Below are 24,356 nucleotides of genomic sequence, written 5' to 3'. Positions count from 1 at the left end.
GTGGAGGCTATATACAGGGGTTACCGGTACAGAGTCAATGTGGAGGCTATATACAGGGGTTACCGGTACAGAGTCAATGTGGAGGCTATATACAGGGGGTACTGGTACAGAGTCAATGTGGAGGCTATATACAGGGGGTTACCGGTACAGAGTCAATGTGGAGGCTATATACAGGGGGTACCGGTACAGAGTCAGTGTGGATGCTATATACAGGGGTTACCGGTACAGAGTCAATGTGGAGGCTATATACAGGGGGTACCGGTACAGAGTCAGTGTGGATGCTATATACAGGGGTTACCGGTACAGAGTCAATGTGGAGGCTATATACAGGGGGTACCGGTACCGAGTCAGTGTGGATGCTATATACAGGGGTTACCGGTACAGAGTCAATGTGGAGGCTATATACAGGGGGTACCGGTACAGAGTCAGTGTGGATGCTATATACAGGGGTTACCGGTACAGAGTCAATGTGGAGGCTATATACAGGGGGTACCGGTACAGAGTCAGTGTGGATGCTATATACAGGGTGTACCGGTACAGAGTCAGTGTGGATGCTATATACAGGGGTTACCGGTACAGAGTCAGTGTGGATGCTATATACAGGGGTTACCGGTACAGAGTCAATGTGGATGCTATATACAGGGGTTACCGGTACAGAGTCAGTGTGGATGCTATATACAGGGTGTACCGGTACAGAGTCAGTGTGGATGCTATATACAGGGGTTACCGGTACAGAGTCAATGTGGAGGCTATATACAGGGGGTACCGGTACAGAGTCAGTGTGGATGCTATATACAGGGGGTACCGGTACAGAGTCAGTGTGGATGCTATATACAGGGGTTACCGGTACAGAGTCAGTGTGGAGGCTATATACAGGGGTTACCGGTACAGAGTCAGTGTGGATGCTATATACAGGGGGTACCGGTACAGAGTCAGTGTGGATGCTATATACAGGGGTTACCGGTACAGAGTCAATGTGGAGGCTATATACAGGGGTTACCGGTACAGAGTCAATGTGGAGGCTATATACAGGGGTTACCGGTACAGAGTCAGTGTGGATGCTATATACAGGGGGTACCGGTACAGAGTCAGTGTGGATGCTATATACAGGGGTTACCGGTACAGAGTCAATGTGGAGGCTATAAAGTATTCACCCCCTTGGCAATTTTCCTATTTTGTTGCATTACAACCTGTCATTTAAATTGATTTTTAGTTGGATTGCATGTAGTGGTCAAACACAAATTGGTGAAGTGAAATGAAAAAAGGAACTTGTTTCAAATAATTATACAAAGAAAAAAAAAGGAAAAGTGGTGTATATATATTCACCCCCTTTTCTACGAAGCCCCTAAATAAGATCTGGTGTAACCAATTACCTTCAGAAGTCACATTATTAGTCAAATAATGTCCACCTGTGTCCAATCTAAGTGTCACACGATTTGTCACATGACCTCAGTATTTTATATATATATATTATATATATATTATATATATATATATTATATATAATATATATCCATACATATATCTGTTCTGAAAGGCACCAGAGTCTAACACCACTAAGCAAGCAGCACCATGAAGACCAAGGAGCTCTCCAAACAGGTGGAGAAGTACAGATCAGGGTTGGGTTATAAAACATATCAGAATCTTTGAACATCCCACAAGCACCATTAAATCCAATATTAAAAAATGGAAAGAATATGGCACCACAACAAACCTGCCAAGAGAGAGTTGCCCACCAAAACTCAAAGACCAGGCAAGGAGGGCATTAATCAGAGGCAACAAAGAGACCAAAGATAAGACCAAAGCTAACCCTGAAGGAGCTGCAAAAAGCTTCACAGCAGAGATTGGAGTATCTGCCAATAGGACCACTTTAAGCCGTACCCTCCACAGAGCTGGGCTTTACGGAACAGTGGCCAGAAAAAAAGCCATTGCTTAAAGAAAAAAAATAATAAGCAAACATGTTTGGTGTTCGCCAAAAGGCATGTGGGAGACTCCCCAAACATATGGGAGAAGGTACCGTGGGAGACTCCCCAAACATATGGGAGAAGGTACCGTGGGAGACTCCCCAAACATATGGGAGAAGGTACTGTGGGAGACTCCCCAAACATATGGGAGAAGGTACTGTGGGAGACTCCCCAAACATATGGAAGAAGGTACTGTGGGAGACTCCCCAAACATATGGAAGAAGGTACTGTGGGAGACTCCCCAAACATATGGGAGAAGGTACTGTGGGAGACTCCCCAAACATATGGGAGAAGGTACTGTGGGAGACTCCCCAAACATATGGGAGAAGGTACTGTGGGAGACTCCCCAAACACATGGAAGAAGGTACTGTGGGAGACTCCCCAAACATATGGAAGAAGGTACTGTGGGAGACTCCCCAAACATATGGGAGAAGGTACTGTGGGAGACTCCCCAAACATATGGGAGAAGGTACTGTGGGAGACTCCCCAAACATATGGGAGAAGGTACTGTGGGAGACTCCCCAAACATATGGAAGAAGGTACTGTGGGAGACTCCCCAAACATATGGGAGAAGGTACTGTGGGAGACTCCCCAAACATATGGGAGAAGGTACTGTGGGAGACTCCCCAAACATATGGAAGAAGGTACTGTGGGAGACTCCCCAAACATATGGGAGAAGGTACTGTGGGAGACTCCCCAAACATATGGGAGAAGGTACTGTGGGAGACTCCCCAAACATATGGAAGAAGGTACTGTGGGAGACTCCCCAAACATATGGGAGAAGGTACTGTGGGAGACTCCCCAAACATATGGAAGAAGGTACTGTGGGAGACTCCCCAAACATATGGAAGAAGGTACTGTGGGAGACTCCCCAAACATATGGAAGAAGGTACCATGGGAGACTCCCCAAACATATGGGAGAAGGTACTGTGGGAGACTCCCCAAACATATGGAAGAAGGTACTGTGGGAGACTCCCCAAACATATGGGAGAAGGTACTGTGGGAGACTCCCCAAACATATGGGAGAAGGTACTGTGGGAGACTCCCCAAACATATGGAAGAAGGTACTGTGGGAGACTCCCCAAACATATGGAAGAAGGTACTGTGGGAGACTCCCCAAACATATGGGAGAAGGTACTGTGGGAGACTCCCCAAACATATGGGAGAAGGTACTGTGGGAGACTCCCCAAACATATGGAAGAAGGTACTGTGGGAGACTCCCCAAACATATGGGAGAAGGTACTGTGGGAGACTCCCCAAACATATGGAAGAAGGTACTGTGGGAGACTCCCAAACATATGGAAGAAGGTACTGTGGGAGACTCCCCAAACATATGGGAGAAGGTACTGTGGGAGACTCCCCAAACATATGGGAGAAGGTACTGTGGGAGACTCCCCAAACATATGGAAGAAGGTACTGTGGGAGACTCCCCAAACATATGGAAGAAGGTACTGTGGGAGACTCCCCAAACATATGGAAGAAGGTACTGTGGGAGACTCCCCAAACATATGGAAGAAGGTACTGTGGGAGACTCCCCAAACATATGGGAGAAGGTACTGTGGGAGACTCCCCAAACATATGGGAGAAGGTACTGTGGGAGACTCCCCAAACATATAGAAGAAGGTACTGTGGGAGACTCCCCAAACATATGGGAGAAGGTACCGTGGGAGACTCCCCAAACATATGGGAGAAGGTACTGTGGGAGACTCCCCAAACATATGGAAGAAGGTACTGTGGGAGACTCCCCAAACATATGGGAGAAGGTACTGTGGGAGACTCCCCAAACATATGGAAGAAGGTACTGTGAGAGGCTCCCCAAACATATGGAAGAAGCTACTCTGGTCAGATGAAACTAAAATTGAGCTTTTTGGCCATCAAGGAAAACACGATGTCTGGCACAAACCCAACACCTCTCATCACCCCGAAAACTGGGAAACAGGACAGAATTGAAGGAATGATGGATGGCGCTAAATATAGGGAAATTCTTGAAGGAAACCTGTTTCAGTCTTCCAGAGATTTGAGACAGGGACGGAGGTTCAACTTCCAGCAGGACAACGACCCTAAGCATACTGCTAAAGCAACACACGAGTGGTTTAAGGGGAAACATTTAAATGTCTTAGAATAGCCTAGTCAAAGCCCAGACCTCAATCCAATTGAGAATCTGTGGTATGACTTAAAGATTACTGTACACCAGCGGAACCCATCCAACTTGAAGGAGCTGGAGCAGTTTTGCCTTGAAGAATGGGCAAAAATCCCAGTGGCTAGATGTGCCAAGCTTATAGAGACAAACCCCAAGAGACTTGCAGCTGTAATTGCTGCAAAAGGTGGCTCTAAAGTATTGACTTTGGGGGGGTGAATAGTTACCCAAGCTCAGTTTTCAGTTTGTCTACTTTTTTGTTTGTTTTACATCTTCAAAGTAGTTGGCATGTTGTGTAAATCAAATGATTACAACCCCCCACAAAATATATTTTCATTCCAGGTTGTAAGGCAACAAAATAGGAAAAATGCTAAGGGAGGTGAACACTTTATAGCCTCCACATTGACTCTGTACCGGTAACCCCTGTATATAGCCTCCACATTGACTCTGTACCGTAACACCCTGTATATAGCATCCACACTGACTCTGTACCGTAACACCCTGTATATAGCATCCACATTGACTCTGTACCGTAACACCCTGTATATAGCCTCCACATTGACTCTGTACCGTAACACCCTGTATATAGCATCCACATTGACTCTGTACCGGTAACCCCTGTATATAGCCTCCACATTGACTCTGTACCGGTACCCCCTGTATATAGCCTCCACATTGACTCTGTACCGTAACACCCTGTATATAGCATCCACACTGACTCTGTACCGGTAACCCCTGTATATAGCATCCACATTGACTCTGTACAAGCCACTGTAGATAATAACAGAGTAGCAGCAGCGTAAAAAAGGGGGAGGGGAGATGCAAATGGTCTACGTAACCATTTGATTAGATGTTCAGTCTTATGGCTTGGGAAGCCTCTTGGATCTAGACTTGGCTCTCCGGTACCGCTTGCCGTGCGGTAGCAGAGAGAACAGTCTGACTGGGGTGGCTGGAGTCTGACCATTTTTAGGGCCTTGCTCTGACACTGCCTGGTATAGAGATCCTGGATGGCAGGAAGCTTGGCCCCAGTGATGTACTGGGCCGTACGCACTACCCTCTGTAGTGCCTTGGGGTCAGAGGCCGAGCAATTGCCATACCAGGCAGTGATTCAACCAGTGCTCTTAATGGTGCAGCTGTAGAACCTTTTGAGGATCTGAGGACACATGCCAAATCTTTTCTGTTTCCTGAGGGGGAGAGGTTTTGTCGTGCCCTCTTCATGACTGTTTTGGTGTGTTTGAACCATGTTAGTTTGTTGGGGATGTGGACACCAAGGAACTTGAAGCTCTCAACCTGCTCCACTACAGCCCTGTCGATGAGAATGGGGTCGTGCTTGGTCCTCCTTTTCCTGTAGTCCACAATCATCTCCATTGTCTTGATCATGTTGATGGAGAGGTTGTTGTTCTGGCACCACACGGTCAGGTCTCTGACCTCCTCCCTATAGGCTGTCTCGTCATTGTCAGTGATTAGGCCTACCACTGTTGTGTCATCGCCAAACTTAATGATGGTGTTGGAGTCGTGCCTGGCCGTGCAGTCATGAGTGAACAGGGAGTACAGGATGGGAGGGGACTGAGTGTTACAGTCGTGAGTGTTACGGGTCTGAAGTCATTTGTGCAGGTTACCTTAGTGTTCTTGGGCACAGGGACTATGGTGGTCTGCTTGAAACATGTTGGTATTACAGACTCAGACAGGGACAGGGAGAATGAACTCTAAGTGTGTGCAGTGTGTCTCGCTCTTCACAGTCCTCGCTGTTCCATAAGGTGCATTTAACTTTTTTTTAAATCTGATTCTACTGGTGCATCAGTTACCTGATGTGAAACAGAGTTCCATGTAGTCATGGCTCTATGTAGTACTGTGCACCTCCCATAGTCTGTTCTGGACTTGGGGACTGTGAAGAGACCTCTGGTGGCATGTCTTGTGGGGTATGCATGGGTGTACAAGCTGTGTGCCAGTAGTTCAAACAGACAGCTCAGAGACGTGTTTCAGAATGTTTGTCGTACCAGAAGCCATCTCCTCGGCCAGCATCTCTCTCTCCTCCTCTCTCTTCTGATCTTCTGCACTCAGCAGGTCTGAGACCAGTTCCTGGACCGTCTTGTAGTTCTCTCCGCTGGTCAGAATCTTACTCTGGACTGTCTGCTTCACCAGGCCACGCTCAAACCCCATCTCTAGTGACGACACAACCACCGCAGTGTTCATCATCACGGCATCCTCCGAGCGCTCCTCACCTGAGGTGGGGGGGACAGCAAGAAGTAGAAAGAGAGAAGAGGTGGGAGGGAGTTAACAGTGATATCAACATAGTGGAGGTCTGTCTCATGGCTGAACAGTGATATCAACATAGTGGAGGTTTGTCTCATGGCTGAACAGTGATAAACATTCTGTCAAGGTTTAAATTCAGTTGAAGTCAGGAGTCACTCACCTGGGGGGTCCACAAACTCTCTGGAGCTGCTGTCCCCATTGGTTAGGAGCTGTAGGGGGAGGGGCCAGGAGTGAGTTAACTTCCTGATCAGATCAGTCAGATAATACAGGTTTATTCTAGGCATTTGACAATATTTCACCAATCAAATTGTTTTTCCTGACGTCAGCATGGTCAAAAAAACACAATCTCCTTAGCCGATGTGATTTAAGACGTTTAACATTCACAAGGCCACAGGGACAGATGGATTACCAGGATGCGTACTGGCATGCGTCTCCACTGACATTTTCAACCTCTGCCTGACCCAGTATGTAATACCTACATGTTTCAAATCAGACCACCATAGTCCTTGTGCCTGGGAACAACATAGGTAACATAAAACACACATCTGTTGCCATGAAATGCTTTTGATGGCTCACAACACCATCATCTCAGATATCCTGCACCTAATCCACTTCACATACCGCCCCAATAAATCCACAGACGACGCAATCTTCATTGCACTCCAGAGTGCCCTTTCCCACCTGGATAAGAGGAACTCTACTTGAGAATGCTGTTCATTGATTACAGCTCAACGTTCAACACCATAGTGCCATCCAAGCTCAGGGCCCTGGGACTGAACACCTACCTCTGCAACTGGATCCTGGACTTCCTGACGAGCTGCCCCCCGGTTGTGAGAGTAACAACACATCCACCACGCTGATCCTCAACACGGGGGCCCCTCAGGGGTGTGTGCTCAGTCCCTTCCTGTACTCCCTGTTGACCCATGACTGCATGGCCTCGCACAACTACAACATCAAGTTTGCTTGTGACACGACGTGGTAGGCCTGATCACCTATGGCGATGAGACAGCCTACAATGAAAGAGGTCAGAGAACTGGCAGCGTGGTGCCAGGACAACAACCTCTCCCTCAACGTCAGTAAGACCAAGGAGTTGATTGATGGATTACAGGAAAAGGAGCATGCCCACATTCTCATCGACAGGGCTGTAGTGGAGCAGGTCGAGAGCTTCAAGTGCCTCTGTGTCCACATCACTAAGGATCTATCATGGTCCACACACACACAGTCATGAAGAAGACATGGCAACACTTCTTCCCCCTCAGGAGGTTGAAAATACTTGTCATGGGCCCCCAGACCCTCAAAGTTCTACAGCTGCACCATTGACATTGACAGTATCTTGACTGGCTGCATCACCGCTTGGTATGGCAACTGCTTGGCATGCGACCGCAAGGTGATAGTGGGTAGTGCGTACTGCCCAATACATCATCCAGAAGGCGAGGTCAGTACAGGTGCATCAAAGCTGGGACCGAGAGACTGAAAAACAGCTTCTATCTCAAGGCCATCAGACTGTTAAACAGCCATCACTAACACAGAGAGGCTGCTGCCTACATGCAGACTCAAATAATTAGCCACTTCAATAAATGGATCACTAGTGACTTTAACAATGCAATTTTAATAATGTTTACATATCTTACATTACTTCTCATATGTACAGTGGGGCAAAAAAGTATTTAGTCAGCCACCGATTGTGCAAGTTCTCCTACTTAAAAAGATGATGCTTGTAATTGTCTTCATATGTACACTTCAACTATGACAGACAAAATGAGGTATAAAAAATCCAGAAAATCACATTGTAGGATTTTTAATGAATTTATTTGTAAATTATGGTGGAAAATAAGTATTTGGTCACCTACAAACAAGCAAGATTTCTGGCTCTCACAGACCTGTAACTTCTTATTTAAGAGGCTCCTCTGTCCTCCACGTGTTGCCTGTATTAATGGCACCTGTTTGAACTTGTTATCAGTATAAAAGACACCTGTCCACAACCTCAAACAGTCACACTCCAAACTCCACTATGGCCAAGACCAAAGAGCTGTCAAAGGACACCAGAAACAAAATTGTAGACCTGCACCAGGCTGGGAAGACTGAATCTGCAATAGGTCAATTATTAGGAAATTGAAGACCTACAAGACCACTGATAATCTCCCTCGGTCTGGGGCTCCACGCAAGATCTCACACCGTGTGGTCAAAATGATCACAAGAACGGTGAGCAAAAATCCCTGACCACACGCGGGGACCTAGTGAATGACCTGCAGAGAGCTGGGACCAAAGTTCAAAGCCTACCATCAGTAACACACTACGCCGCCAGGGACTCAAATCCTGCAGTGCCAAACGTGTCCCCCTGCTTAAGCCAGTACATATCCAGGCCCGTCTGAAGTTTGCTAGAGAGCATTTGGATGATTCAGAAGAAGATTGGGAGAATGTCATATGGTCAGATGAAACCAAAATAGAACTTTTTGGTAAAAACTCAACTCGTCGGATTTGGAGGACAAAGAATGCTGAGTTGCATCCAAAGAACACCATACCTACTGTGAAGCATGGGGGTGGAAACATCATGCTTTGGGGCTGTTTTTCTGCAAAGGGACCAGGACGACTGATCCGTGTAAAGGAAAGAATGGATGGGACCATGTATCGTGAGATTTTGAGTGAAAACCTCCTTCCATCAGCAAGGGCATTGAAGATGAAACGTGGCTGGGTCTTTCAGCATGACAATGATCCCAAACACACCACCCGGGCAACGAAGAAGTGGTTTTGTAAGAAGCATTTCAAGGTCCTGGAGTGGCCTAGCCAGTCTCCAGATCTCAACCCCATAGAAAATTTTGGGAGGGAGTTGAAAGTCCGTGTTGCCCAGCAACAGCCCCAAAACATCACTGCTCTAGAGGAGATCTGCATGGAGGAATGGGCCAAAATACCATCAACAGCGTGTGAAAACCTTGTGAAGACTTACAGAAAACGTTTGACCTTTGTCATTGCCAACAAAGGGTATATAACAAAGTATTGAGAAACTTTTGTTATTGACCAAATACTTATTTTCCACCATAATTTGCAAATAAATTCATAAAAATTCTACAATGTGATTTTCTGGATTTTTTTTCTCATTTTGTCTGTCATAGTTGAAGTGTACATATGATGAAAATTACAGGCCTCTCATCTTTTTAAGTGGGAGAACTTGCACAATTGGTGGCTGACTAAATACTTTTTTGCCCCACTGTATATACTGAATTTTATACCATCTATTGCATCTTGCCTATGCCGCTCGGTCATCCATATATTTATATGGACATATTCTTATTCCATCCCTTCAGATGTGTATATTATGTAGTTGTGGAATTGTTAGATTACTTGTTAGATATTACTGCACTGTCAGGACCTGAAGCACAAGCATTTCGCTAAACTCGCATTAACATCTGCTAACCAGGTGTATGTGTCCAATACAATTTGATTTTATCACTGGGATCAAGGCTCCCTGCCATACAGGACCTCTAAACCAGGCGGTGTCAGAGGAAGGCCCTAAAAATGGTCAAAGACTCCATCCACCCAAGTCATAGACTGTTCTCTCTGCTACCGCATGGTACCAAGTCTGGAACCAACAGGACCCTGAACAGCTTCTACCCCCAAGCCTTAAGGCTAAATATTTAACCAAATAGCTACCCAGCGCCTTGATCACAGCTTTGCACACTCTTGGCATTCTCTCAATCAGCTTCACCTGGAAGGCTTTTCCAAGAGTCTTGACTTAAGAGTTTTACTTAAGTATTCAGAAGCTTTACTCAGTACTTTGTTGATGCACCTTTAGCAGCAATTAGCTTCAATTCTTCAGGGCTATGACACTACAAGCTTGACACACCTGGCCCTAGCAAGTATCTTCTTGCTTCCATTCAGCCACAAGAGCATTAGAGAGGTCGGGCACTGATGTTGACTGATTAGGCCTGGCTCGCAGTCTGCGTTCCATTTCAACCCAAAGGTGTTTGATGGGGTTGAGGTCAGGGCTCTATGCAGGCCAGTCAAGTTCTTCAACACTGATCTCGACAAACCATTGTCATACTGAAACAGGAAAGGGCCTTCCACAAACTGTTGCCACAAAGTTGGAAGCACAGAATTGTCTAGAATGTAATCGTATGCTGTAGCGTAAAGGTTTCCCTTCCCTGGAACTAAGGGGCCTAGCTCAAACCATGAAAAACAGCCCTAGACCATTATTCCTCATCCACCAAACTTTACAGTTAGCACTATGCATTGGGGCAGGTAGCGTTCTCCTGCCATCCACCAAAGCCAGAGTCGGCCGTCGGACTGCCAGATAATGAAGAGTGATTCATAACTCCAGAGAACGTGTTTCCACTGCTCCAAAGACCAATGGTGGCGAGATTTACACCACTCCAGCTGATGCTTGGTATTGCATGTGGTGATCTTAGGCTTGTGTGCGGCTGCACGGCCATGGAAACCCATTTCATGACGCTCCCGACAAACCGTTATTGTGTTGCTGTTGCTTCCAGAGGCAGTTTGGAACTCAGTAGTGAGTGTTGCAATCGGCGGTCCCGTTCTTGAGCTTGTGTGGCCTACCACTTCGTTGCGGAGCCATTGTTTCTTCTACACGCTTCCACTTCACAATAAAATCACTTACAGTTGACCGGGGCAGCTCTAGCAGGGCTAAAATTTGACAAACTGACTCGTTGGAAAGGTGGCATCCTATGACGGTGCCACATTGAAAGTCACTGAGCTCTTCAGTAAGGCCATTCTACTGCCAATGTTTGTCTATGGAGATTGCATGGCGGCGTGCTTGATTTTAAACACCTGTCAGCAACGAGTGTGGTTGAAATAGCCGAATCCACTAATTTGAAGGGGTGTCCACATACTTTGTATATATAGTGTATATCGTTTTATGTAACAATGTCACAAGGATAATCTAATTTATAACAAAGCTTTTCACTGATAAAATAGGCTGGGGAAAAAACACACTACAAAAAAATGAACACAAGTCCATTTGGATATCCGGATATTCGATTAACCGTGCACATCGCTACTTTATTCACAGCTCAATGTTCTACCAGACGGCTAATAAACAGTATTTTTATAATCAGGGCAGATAACAATGACAATACACTAGCTCTTCAGGGTATCCAAAATTTTAGTGAGTAGGTTTTTTATATTTATTTTTTTACCTTTATTTATTAACTAGGCAAATCAGTTAAGAACAGTGGGTTAACTGCCTTGTTCAGGGGCAGAACAACAGATTTTTACCTCGTCAGCTCAGAGATTCAATCTAGCAACCTTTCGGTTACTGGCTCTAACCACTAGGCTACCTGCCGGTTACTGGCTCAGCGCTCTAACCACTAGGCTACCTGCCGGTTACTGGCTCAGCGTTCTAACCACTAGGCTATCTGCCGGTTACTGGCTCAGCGCTCTAACCACTAGGCTACCTGCCGGTTACTGGCTCAGCGCTCTAACCACTAGGCTACCTGCCGGTTACTGGCTCAGCGCTCTAACCACTAGGCTACCTGCCGGTTACTGGCTCAGCGCTCTAACCACTAGGCTACCTGCCGGTTACTGGCTCAGCGCTCTAACCACTAGGCTACCTGCCGGTTACTGGCTCAGCGCTCTAACCACTAGGCTACCTGCCGGTTACTGGCTCAGCGCTCTAACCACTAGGCTACCTGCCGGTTACTGGCTCAGCGCTCTAACCACTAGGCTACCTGCCGGTTACTGGCTCAGCGCTCTAACCACTAGGCTACCTGCCGGTTACTGGCTCAGCGCTCTAACCACTAGGCTACCTGCCGGTTACTGGCTCAGCGCTCTAACCACTAGGCTACCTGCCGGTTACTGGCTCAGCGCTCTAACCACTAGGCTACCTGCCGGTTACTGGCTCAGCGCTCTAACCACTAGGCTACCTGCCGGTTACTGGCTCAGCGCTCTAACCACTAGGCTACTTGCCGCCCCATGTTTAGCAGTTACACTTTAGGACGTTTCTACACTTTAGGAAGAGTTCTGTTTTTGCTTGAACAGGCCATTTCAATGCCTAGCCCGTTAGAAAATGTGATTGTTGGTAAATAAACACTGGTGTATAACCCTAACCCAATGGTGTATAACCAGGTGTATAACCCTAACCCAATGGTGTATAACCAGGTGTATAACCCTAACCCAATGGTGTATAACCAGGTGTATAACCCTAACCCAATGGTGTATAACCCTAACCCAGTGGTGTATAAGCAGGTGTATAACCCTAACCCAGTGGTGTATAAGCAGGTGTATAACCCTAACCCAGTGGTGTATAAGCAGGTGTATAACCCTAACCCAATGGTGTATAAGCAGGTGTATAACCCTAACCCAGTGGTGTATAAGCAGGTGTATAACCCTAACCCAGTGGTGTATAAGCAGGTGTATAACCCTAACCCAGTGGTGTATAAGCAGGTGTATAACCCTAACCCAATGGTGTATAAGGTGTATAACCCTAACCCAATGGTGTATAAGCAGGTGTATAACCCTAACCCAATGGTGTATAAGCAGGTGTATAACCCTAACCCAATGGTGTATAAGCAGGTGTATAACCCTAACCCAATGGTGTATAAGCAGGTGTATAACCCTAACCCAATGGTGTATAAGCAGGTGTATAACCCTAACCCAATGGTGTATAAGCAGGTGTATAACCCTAACCCAATGGTGTATAAGCAGGTGTATAACCCTAACCCAATGGTGTATAAGCAGGTGTATAACCCTAACCCAATGGTGTATAAGCAGGTGTATAACCCTAACCCAATGGTGTATAAGCAGGTGTTACCTGTTCAAAGAGGCGAGGGAAGCGAGCCTGGATCTGATGGACAAACTCCTGACCTTTCTCCTGGAGCAGGTACACACACCTGGAGGTTACCATAGTTACATTAATATATGCTGACACCTGGAGGTTACCATAGTTACATTAATATATACTGACAGGTTACCATAGTCACATTAATATATACGGACAGGTTATCATAGTCACATTAATATACACTGATAGGTTACCATAGTCACATTAATATATACTGATAGGTTATCATAGTCACATTAATATACAGTGGGGCAAAAAAGTATTTAGTCAGCCACCAATTGTGCAAGTTCTCCCACTTAAAAAGATGAGGCCTGTCATTTTCATCATAGGTACACTTCAACTATGACGGATAAAATGAGCAAACAAATCCAGAAAATCACCTTGTAGGATTTTTAATGAATTTGCAAATTATGGTGGAAAATAAGTATAATAACATTTTGTTCACCTGCCGGCCCCAGCCTCAAACTCCTGTATGTACCTAACTGACCCGCTCTGCCCATTCATCACCATTTACCCGTTGCTGTCTTAGCTCTCCTGATCAACACCTGTGATTGCTTTATGCCTCTCTCTAATGTCAATATGCCTTGTCTACTGCCGTCTTGGCTAGTTCTAATTGTTTCATTTCACTGTAGAGCCCTCAGTCCCACTCAAAATGCCTTAGATAGCTCTTTTGTCCCACCTCACACACATGTGGAGATCTCACCTGGCTTAACTGGTGCCTCCAGAGACTAAACCTCTCATCACTCAACGCCTAGGTTTACCTCTGTACTCACATCCTACCATACCCTTGTCTGTACATTATGCCTGGAATCTAATCTAACATGCTCAGAAATCTGCTCCTTTTATTCTCTGTAACCAGCACACTAGACAACCAGTTCTGTTTGCCTTTACCCTCATCCTACTCCTCCTCTAGTGATGTAGAGGTGAATCCAGGCCCTGCAGTGCCCAGCATCACTCCCATTCCCCAGGCCCTGCAGTGCCCAGCATCACTCCCATTCCCCAGGCCCTGCAGTGCCCAGCATCACTCCCATTCCCCAGGCCCTGCAGTGCCCAGCATCACTCCCATTCCCCAGGCCCTGCAGTGCCTAGCTCCACTCCCATTCCCCAGGCCCTGCAGTGCCTAGCTCCACTCCCATTCCCCAGGCCCTGCAGTGCCTAGCATCACTCCCATTCCCCAGGCCCTGCAGTGCCTAGCTCCACTCCCATTCCCCAGGCCCTGCAGTGCCTAGCTCCACTCCCATTCCCCAGGCCCTGCAGTGCCCAGCATCACTCCCATTCCCCAGGCCCTGCAGTGCCTAGCTCCACTCCCATTCCCCAGGCGCTCTCATTTGTTGACTTCCGTAACCATAAAAGCTGCCTTGGTTTCATGTATGTTAACATTAGAAGCCTTCTCCCTCAGTTTGTTTTATTCACTGCCTTAGCACACTCTGCTAATCCGGATGTCAGGAAGGCCACCAAAAGTCCTGGCATTTCCATCCCTAACTATTACACTTTCCGACAAGATAGAACTGCCAATGAGGGCGGAGATGCAATCTACTGCAGAGACAGCCTGCAGAGTTCTGTCATACGATCCAGGTCTGTACCAAAACAATTCAAGCTTCTACTTCTAAAAATTCAGCTATCTAGAAATAAGTCCCTCACTGTTGCCGCATGTCATAAGGTGAATGCACCAATTTGTAAGTCGCTCTGGATAAGAGCGTCTGCTAAATGACTTAAATGTAAATGTAATGCTATAGACCACCCTCTGCCCCCAGCTGTGCCCTGGACTCCATATGTGAATTGATTTCCCCCCATCAATCTTCACAGCTTGTAATGTTAGGTGATCTAAACTGGGACATGCTTAACATCCCAGGCGTCCTACAATCTAAGCTTGATGCCCTCAATCTCACACAAATTATCATGGAACCGACCACGTATAACCCTAAATCCGTAAACACACGCAACTCAAAGATATCATCCTGACCAACCTGCCCTCTAAATACACCTCCGCTGTCTTCAACCAGGATCACAGCAATCACTGCCTGATTGCCTGCATCCGTAATGGGTTCACGGTCAAACGACCACCCCTCATCACTGTCAAATGCTCCCTAAATCACTTCTGCGAGCAGGCCTTTCTAATCGACCTGGCCCGGGTATCCTGGAAGGATATTGACCTCATTCTGCCAGTAGAGGATTCCTGGTTATTCTTTAAAAGTGCTTTCCTCGCCATCTTAAATAAGCATGCCCCATTCAAAAAATGTAGAACCAGGAACAGATATAGCCCTTGGTTCACTCCAGACCTGACTGCCCTCGACCAGCACAAAACCATCCGGTGGCATATTGCATTAGCATCGAACAGCCCCCACAATATGCAACTTTTCAAACAAAGGCTAGCTTTTTCAAACAGAAATATGCATCCTGTAGCACAAAGTCAAAACGTTCTAGGACACTAAAGTCCATGGAGAATAAGAGTACCTCCTCCCAGCTGCCCACTGCACTGAGACTAGGAAACACTGTCACCACCGATAAATTCACGATAATTGAGAATTTCAATAAGGATTTTTCTACGGCTGGCCATGCTTTCCACCTGGCTACCCCTACTCTGGTCAACAGCCCTGCACCCCCCACAGCAACTTGCCCAACCCCATTTCTCCTTCACCCAAAATCCAGATAGCTGATGTTCTGAAAGAGTTGCAAAATCTGGACCCCAACAAATCAGCTGGGCTCGACAATCTGGACCCTCTTTTTCTAAAATGCTCTGCCGCAAATTGTTGCAACCCCTATTACTAGCCTGTTAAAACTCTTTCGTATCGTCTAAGATCTAGAAAGATTGGAAAGCTCTTCAAAGGGGAAGACACTCTAGATCTAAATTGTTACAGATCTATATATATCCCACCCTGCCTTTCTAAAGTCTTTGAAAGCCAAGTTAAACAGATTACTGACCATTTCGAATCCCACCATACCTTCTCCACTATGCAATCTGGTTTCAGAGCTGGTCATGGGTGCGCCTCAGCCATGCTCAAGCTCCTAAACAATATCATAAACGCAAACGTTAAAAGACAATACTGTGCAGCTGTCTTCATCAACCTGGCCAAGGCTTTCGACTCTGTCAATCACCACATTCTTATCGGCAAACTAAACAGCCTTGGTTTCTCAAATGACTGCCTCGCCTGGTTCACCAACTACTTCTCAGACAGAGTTCAGCGTGTCAAATCGGAGGACCTGTTGTCCGGGCCTCTGACAGGCTCTATGAGGTTGCCACAGGGTTCAATTCTCGCGCCGAATATCTTCTCTGTATACATCAATGATGTCACTCTTGCTGCTGGTGATTCTCTGATCCACCTCTACGCAGGCGACACCATTCTGTATACTTCTGGCCCTTCTTTGGACGATCGCTGCCTGCACCCGCACGCCTGTCTAGTATCACTACTCTGGACGGTTCTGACTTAGAATACGTGGACAACTACAAATACCTAGGTGTCTGGTTGGACTGTAAACGCTCATTCCAGACTCACATTAAACATCTCCAATCCAAAGTTAAATCTTCAATCAGCTTCCCATTTCGCAACAAAGCATTCTTCACTCATGCTGCCAAACATTCCCTCGTAAAACGCACTATCCTACCGATCCTTGACTTCGACGATGTCCTTTACAAAACAACCTCCAACACTCTAATCAGCAAACTGGATGAAGTCTATCACAGTGCCATCCGTTTTGTCACCAAAGCCCCATATACTACCCACCAATGCGACCTGTATGCCCTCGTTGGCTGGCCCTCGCTTCATATTTGTCGCCAAACCCACTGGCTCCAGGTCATCTATAAGTCTTTGCTAGGTAAAGCTCTGCCTTATCTCAGCTCACTGGTCACCATAGCAACACCCACCCATAGCATGCGCTCCAGCAGGTATATTTCACTGGTCACCATAGCAGCACCCACCCGTAGCATGCGCTCCAGCAGCTATATTTCACTGGTCACCATAGCAGCACCCACCCGTAGCATGCGCTCCAGCAGGTATATTTCACTGGTCACCATAGCAGCACCCACCCGTAGCATGCGCTCCAGCAGGTATATTTCACTGGTCACCCACAAAGCCAACTACTCATTTGGCTGCCTTTCCTTCCAGTTCTCTGCTGCCAATGACTGGAACGAATTGCAAAAATCACCGAAGCTGGAAACTCATATCTCCCTCACTAACTTTAAGCATCAGATATCAGAGCAGCTTACCGATCATTGCACCTGTACATAGACAATCTGTAAATAACCCACCCAACTACCTCATCCCCATATTGTCATTTTTTTTGTTCCTTTGCACCCCAGTATCTTTACTTGCACATTCATCATCTGCACATCTATCACTCCAGTGTTAATGCTAAATTGTAATTATTTCACCTCTATGACCTATTTATTGCCTTACCTCCCTAATCTTATTACATTTGCACTCACTGTATATAGACTTTTCTATTGTTCTTGCCTATGTTTGTTTATGTGTAACTGCGTTGTTGTTTGTGTCGCACTGCTTTGCTTCTTCTTGGCCAGGTCGCAGTTGTAAATGAGAACTTGTTCTCAACTGGCCTACCTGGTTAAATAAAAGGTGAGATAAAAATAAAAACTCCGGTGTATATTTGGTTTTAGGCTATTGTTTATCCAGAAATTTGATGAGAATTTTGAGAAGATGGTGATTGACTCCAGGGGTTGAATACTGATCAAGTTATACTGTCATAGTATAGTGATTGATTTAACTATTATATATATTATTTGGACCGCCCTCCAAAATGGTGACAGGGATTCCCTCTAGGGCATAAGGCGGGTAAGAGGACGAGGGTGTGTCTTTTAAGGGTTTGGACCGCAGCCTAACAAAGCGCCTCATAACACTGGATAAGTGTTTAACATATCGGCTAACCACATCATACAGTATGATATAACAATTTGAGGCCCGACTGTCTAATCCATGACGTGGCACACAGCCATTGGTGCCTTTTCATCTAGGTCAGGCAGGAACTGGACCAAGACGGCAGTGATGTAATGGGTGGTTACCTAGGGAACCATTTGGCGTGCTCCACCCAGGGGTCATCACCGGACTCCCAGCATCTCAGACCCCCGTCACAGCAGAAACACTTCACGTCATCATTACGCCCTGCAACACAAGCACACATCATTACGCCCTGCAACACACACACTCATTACGCCCTGCAACACACACACCATCATTACGCCCTGCAACACACACACTCATTACGCCCTGCAACACACACACATACACACACACACCATTACGCCCTGCAACACACACACACCATCATTACGCCCTGCAACACACACACCATTACGCCCTGCAACACACACACATACACACACGCACCCATCATTACGCCCTGCAACACACACACCATCATTACGCCCTGCAACACACACACCATCATTACGCCCTGCAACACACACACCATCATTACGCCCTGCAACACACACACCATCATTACGCCCTGCAACACACACACCATCATTACGCCCTGCAACACACACACCATCATTACGCCCTGCAACACACACACCATCATTACGCCCTGCAACACACACACCATCATTACGCCCTGCAACACACACACCATCATTACGCCCTGCAACACACACACCATTACGCCCTGCAACACACACACACACACACACACCACCATTACGCCCTGCAACACACACACCATTACGCCCTGCAACACACACACACACACCACTATTACGCCCTGCAACACACACACCACTATTACGCCCTGCAACACACACACACACACACCACCATTATGCCCTGCAACACACACACACACACACACACACACACACACACACACACACACACACACACACACACCATTACGCCCTGCAACACACACACACACACACCATTACGCCCTGCAACACACACACCATTACGCCCTGCAACACACACACCATTACGCCCTGCAACACACACACCATTACGCCCTGCAACACACACACACACACCACCATTACGCCCTGCAACACACACACACACACCACTATTACGCCCTGCAACACACACAAACACCACCATTACGCCCTGCAACACACACACACACCACCATTACGCCCTGCAACACACACACACACACCACCATTACGCCCTGCAACACACACACACACCATTACGCCCTGCAACACACACACACACACCATTACGCCCTGCAACACACACACACCATTACGCCCTGCAACACACACACACCATTACGCCCTGCAACACACACACACCATTACGCCCTACAACACACACACACCATTACGCCCTACAACACACACACACCATTACGCCCTACAACACACACACACACACACACACACACACACACACACACACACACACACACACACACACACACACACACACACACACACACACACACACACACACACACACACACACACACACACACACACACCTTTACGCCCTGCAACACACACACACCATCATTACACCCTGCAACACACACACACACACACACACCATTACGCCCTGCAACACACACACACACACACCATTATGCCCTGCAACACACACACACACACACCATCATTACGCCCTGCAACACACACACCACCATTACACCCTTGCCACACACACACCATCATTACGCCCTGCAACACACACACCATTACGCCCTGCAACACACACACACACCACTATTACGCCCTGCAACACACACACACACACCACCATTACGCCCTGCAACACACACACCATTACGCCCTGCAACACACACACCATTACGCCCTGCAACACACACACCATTACGCCCTGCAACACACACCATCATTACGCCCTGCAACACACACACCATCATTACGCCCTGCAACACACACACCATCATTACGCCCTGCAACACACACACCATTACGCCCTGCAACACACACACACACACACACACCACCATTACGCCCTGCAACACACACACCATTACGCCCTGCAACACACACACACACACACCACTATTACGCCCTGCAACACACACACCACTATTACGCCCTGCAACACACACACACACACACACCACCATTACGCCCTGCAACACACACACACACACACACACCATTACGCCCTGCAACACACACACACACACACACACCATTACGCCCTGCAACACACACACCATTACGCCCTGCAACACACACACCATTACGCCCTGCAACACACACACACACACCACCATTACGCCCTGCAACACACACACACACACCACTATTACGCCCTGCAACACACACACCACCATTACGCCCTGCAACACACACACACACACACACACCATTACGCCCTGCAACACACACACACACACCATTACGCCCTGCAACACACACACACCATTACGCCCTGCAACACACACACACCATTACGCCCTACAACACACACACACACACACACACACACACACACACACACACACACACACACACACACACACACACACACACACACACACCTTTACGCCCTGCAACACACACACACCATCATTACACCCTGCACACACACACACACACACCTTTACGCCCTGCAACACACACACACCATCATTACACCCTGCAACACACACACACACACACACCATTACGCCCTGCAACACACACACACACACACCATTATGCCCTGCAACACACACACACACACACCATCATTACGCCCTGCAACACACACACCACCATTACACCCTTGCCACACACACACCACCATTACGCCCTGCAACACACACACCACTATTACGCCCTGCAACACACACACACACCACTATTACGCCCTGCAACACACACACACACACCACCATTACGCCCTGCAACACACACACACCACCATTACGCCCTGCAACACACACACCATTACGCCCTGCAACACACACCATCATTACGCCCTGCAACACACACCATCATTACGCCCTGCAACACACACCATCATTACGCCCTGCAACACACACGCACCCATCATTACGCCCTGCAACACACACACCATCATTACGCCCTGCAACACACACACCATCATTACGCCCTGCAACACACACACCATCATTACGCCCTGCAACACACACACCATTACGCCCTGCAACACACACCATCATTACGCCCTGCAACACACACCATCATTACGCCCTGCAACACACACACATACACACACACACACACACACACACCATTACGCCCTGCAACACACACACCATCATTACGCCCTGCAACACACACACCATCATTACGCCCTGCAACACACACACCATCATTACGCCCTGCAACACACACACCACCATTACGCCCTGCAACACACACACCACCATTACGCCCTGCAACACACACACCACCATTACGCCCTGCAACACACACACCATTACGCCCTGCAACACACACACCATTACGGCCTGCAACACACACACCATTACGCCCTGCAACACACACACACACACACACACACACACACACACACACACACACACACACACACACACACACACACACACACACACACACACACACACACACCATCATTACGCCCTGCAACACACACACCATTACGCCCTGCAACACACACCATCATTACGCCCTGCAACACACACCATCATTACGCCCTGCAACACACACCATCATTACGCCCTGCAACACACACCATCATTACGCCCTGCAACACACACCATCATTACGCCCTGCAACACACACCATCATTACGCCCTGCAACACACACCATCATTACGCCCTGCAACACACACCATCATTACGCCCTGCAACACACACCATCATTACGCCCTGCAACACACACACATACACACACACACACACACACCATTACGCCCTGCAACACACACGCACCCATCATTACGCCCTGCAACACACACACCATCATTACGCCCTGCAACACACACACCATCATTACGCCCTGCAACACACACACATACACACACACACACACACACCATTACGCCCTGCAACACACACGCACCCATCATTACGCCCTGCAACACACACACCATCATTACGCCCTGCAACACACACACCATCATTACGCCCTGCAACACACACACCATCATTACGCCCTGCAACACACACACCATCATTACGCCCTGCAACACACACACCATCATTACGCCCTGCAACACACACACCATTACGCCCTGCAACACACACCATCATTACGCCCTGCAACACACACCATCATTACGCCCTGCAACACACACACATACACACACACACACACACACACACCATTACGCCCTGCAACACACACACCATCATTACGCCCTGCAACACACACACCATCATTACGCCCTGCAACACACACACCATTACGCCCTGCAACACACACACCATTACGCCCTGCAACACACACACCATTACGCCCTGCAACACACACACCATTACGCCCTGCAACACACACACCATTACGCCCTGCAACACACACACACACACACACACACACACACACACACACACACACACCATCATTACGCCCTGCAACACACACACCATTACGCCCTGCAACACACACCATCATTACGCCCTGCAACACACACCATCATTACGCCCTGCAACACACACCATCATTACGCCCTGCAACACACACCATCATTACGCCCTGCAACACACACCATCATTACGCCCTGCAACACACACCATCATTACGCCCTGCAACACACACCATCATTACGCCCTGCAACACACACACATACACACACACACACCATTACGCCCTGCAACACACACGCAATCATTACGCCTGCAACACACACACCATCATTACGCCCTGCAACACACACACCATCATTACGCCCTGCAACACACACACCATCATTACGCCCTGCAACACACACACCATCATTACGCCCTGCAACACACACACCATCATTACGCCCTGCAACACACACACCATCATTACGCCCTGCAACACACACCATCATTACGCCCTGCAACACACACCATCATTACGCCCTGCAACACACACCATCATTACGCCCTGCAACACACACCATCATTACGCCCTGCAACACACACCATCATTACGCCCTGCAACACACACACATACACACACACACACACCATTACGCCCTGCAACACACACGCACCCATCATTACGCCCTGCAACACACACACCATCATTACGCCCTGCAACACACACACCATCATTACGCCCTGCAACACACACACCATCATTACGCCCTGCAACACACACACCATCATTACGCCCTGCAACACACACACCATCATTACGCCCTGCAACACACACACCATCATTACGCCCTGCAACACACACACCATCATTACGCCCTGCAACACACACACCATCATTACGCCCTGCAACACACACACCATCATTACGCCCTGCAACACACACACCATTACGCCCTGCAACACACACACACACACACACACACACACACACACACACACACACACACACACACACCACCATTACGCCCTGCAACACACACACACCACCATTACGCCCTGCAACACACACACACACACCACCATTACGCCCTGCAACACACACACACACACCACCATTACGCCCTGCAACACACACACACCACCATTACGCCCTGCAACACACACACACACACCACCATTACGCCCTGCAACACACACACACACACCACCATTACGCCCTGCAACACACACACACACACCACCATTACGCCCTGCAACACACACACACACCACCATTACGCCCTGCAACACACACACACCATCATTACGCCCTGCAACACACACACACCATTACGCCCTGCAACACACACACACACCACTATTACGCCCTGCAACACACACACCACCATTACGCCCTGCAACACACACACACCATTACGCCCTGCAACACACACACACACCATTACGCCCTGCAACACACACACACACACACACCATTACGCCCTGCAACACACACACCATCATTACGCCCTGCAACACACACACACACACACACACACACACACACCACCATTACGCCCTGCAACACACACACACCACCATTACGCCCTGCAACACACACACACACACCACCATTACGCCCTGCAACACACACACCATTACGCCCTGCAACACACACACACACACACACACATTACGCCCTGCAACACACACACACCACCATTACGCCCTGCAACACACACACACCACCATTACGCCCTGCAACACACACACACACACACACACACACACACACACACACACACACACACACACACACACACACAC

The 24,356-nt window shown here is 47.9% G+C and overlaps 1 protein-coding gene across 4 annotated transcripts in view; it reads right to left on the bottom strand.

Moving 5' to 3' along the window:
- Positions 1 to 24,356, bottom strand: part of LOC124015734 (inhibitor of apoptosis protein-like) — a 90,502-nt gene that overhangs the window by 16,810 nt on the left and 49,336 nt on the right. For all 4 annotated transcript variants that reach the window (XM_046331172.1, XM_046331198.1, XM_046331190.1 and 1 more), the window contains 4 exons: positions 18,162 to 18,261; positions 13,118 to 13,196; positions 6,515 to 6,563; positions 6,099 to 6,323 (listed from right to left, as the gene is read on the bottom strand). In XM_046331172.1, the coding sequence (XP_046187128.1) occupies positions 6,099 to 6,323; positions 6,515 to 6,563; positions 13,118 to 13,196; positions 18,162 to 18,261 (453 nt within the window). The remainder of the gene's footprint in view (positions 1 to 6,098; positions 6,324 to 6,514; positions 6,564 to 13,117; positions 13,197 to 18,161; positions 18,262 to 24,356) is intronic.

This window comes from Oncorhynchus gorbuscha, linkage group LG02 (assembly GCF_021184085.1).
Source record: "Oncorhynchus gorbuscha isolate QuinsamMale2020 ecotype Even-year linkage group LG02, OgorEven_v1.0, whole genome shotgun sequence".
Lineage (NCBI taxonomy): Eukaryota > Metazoa > Chordata > Actinopteri > Salmoniformes > Salmonidae > Oncorhynchus > Oncorhynchus gorbuscha.
This window is presented reverse-complemented; position numbering and strand designations above follow the sequence as displayed.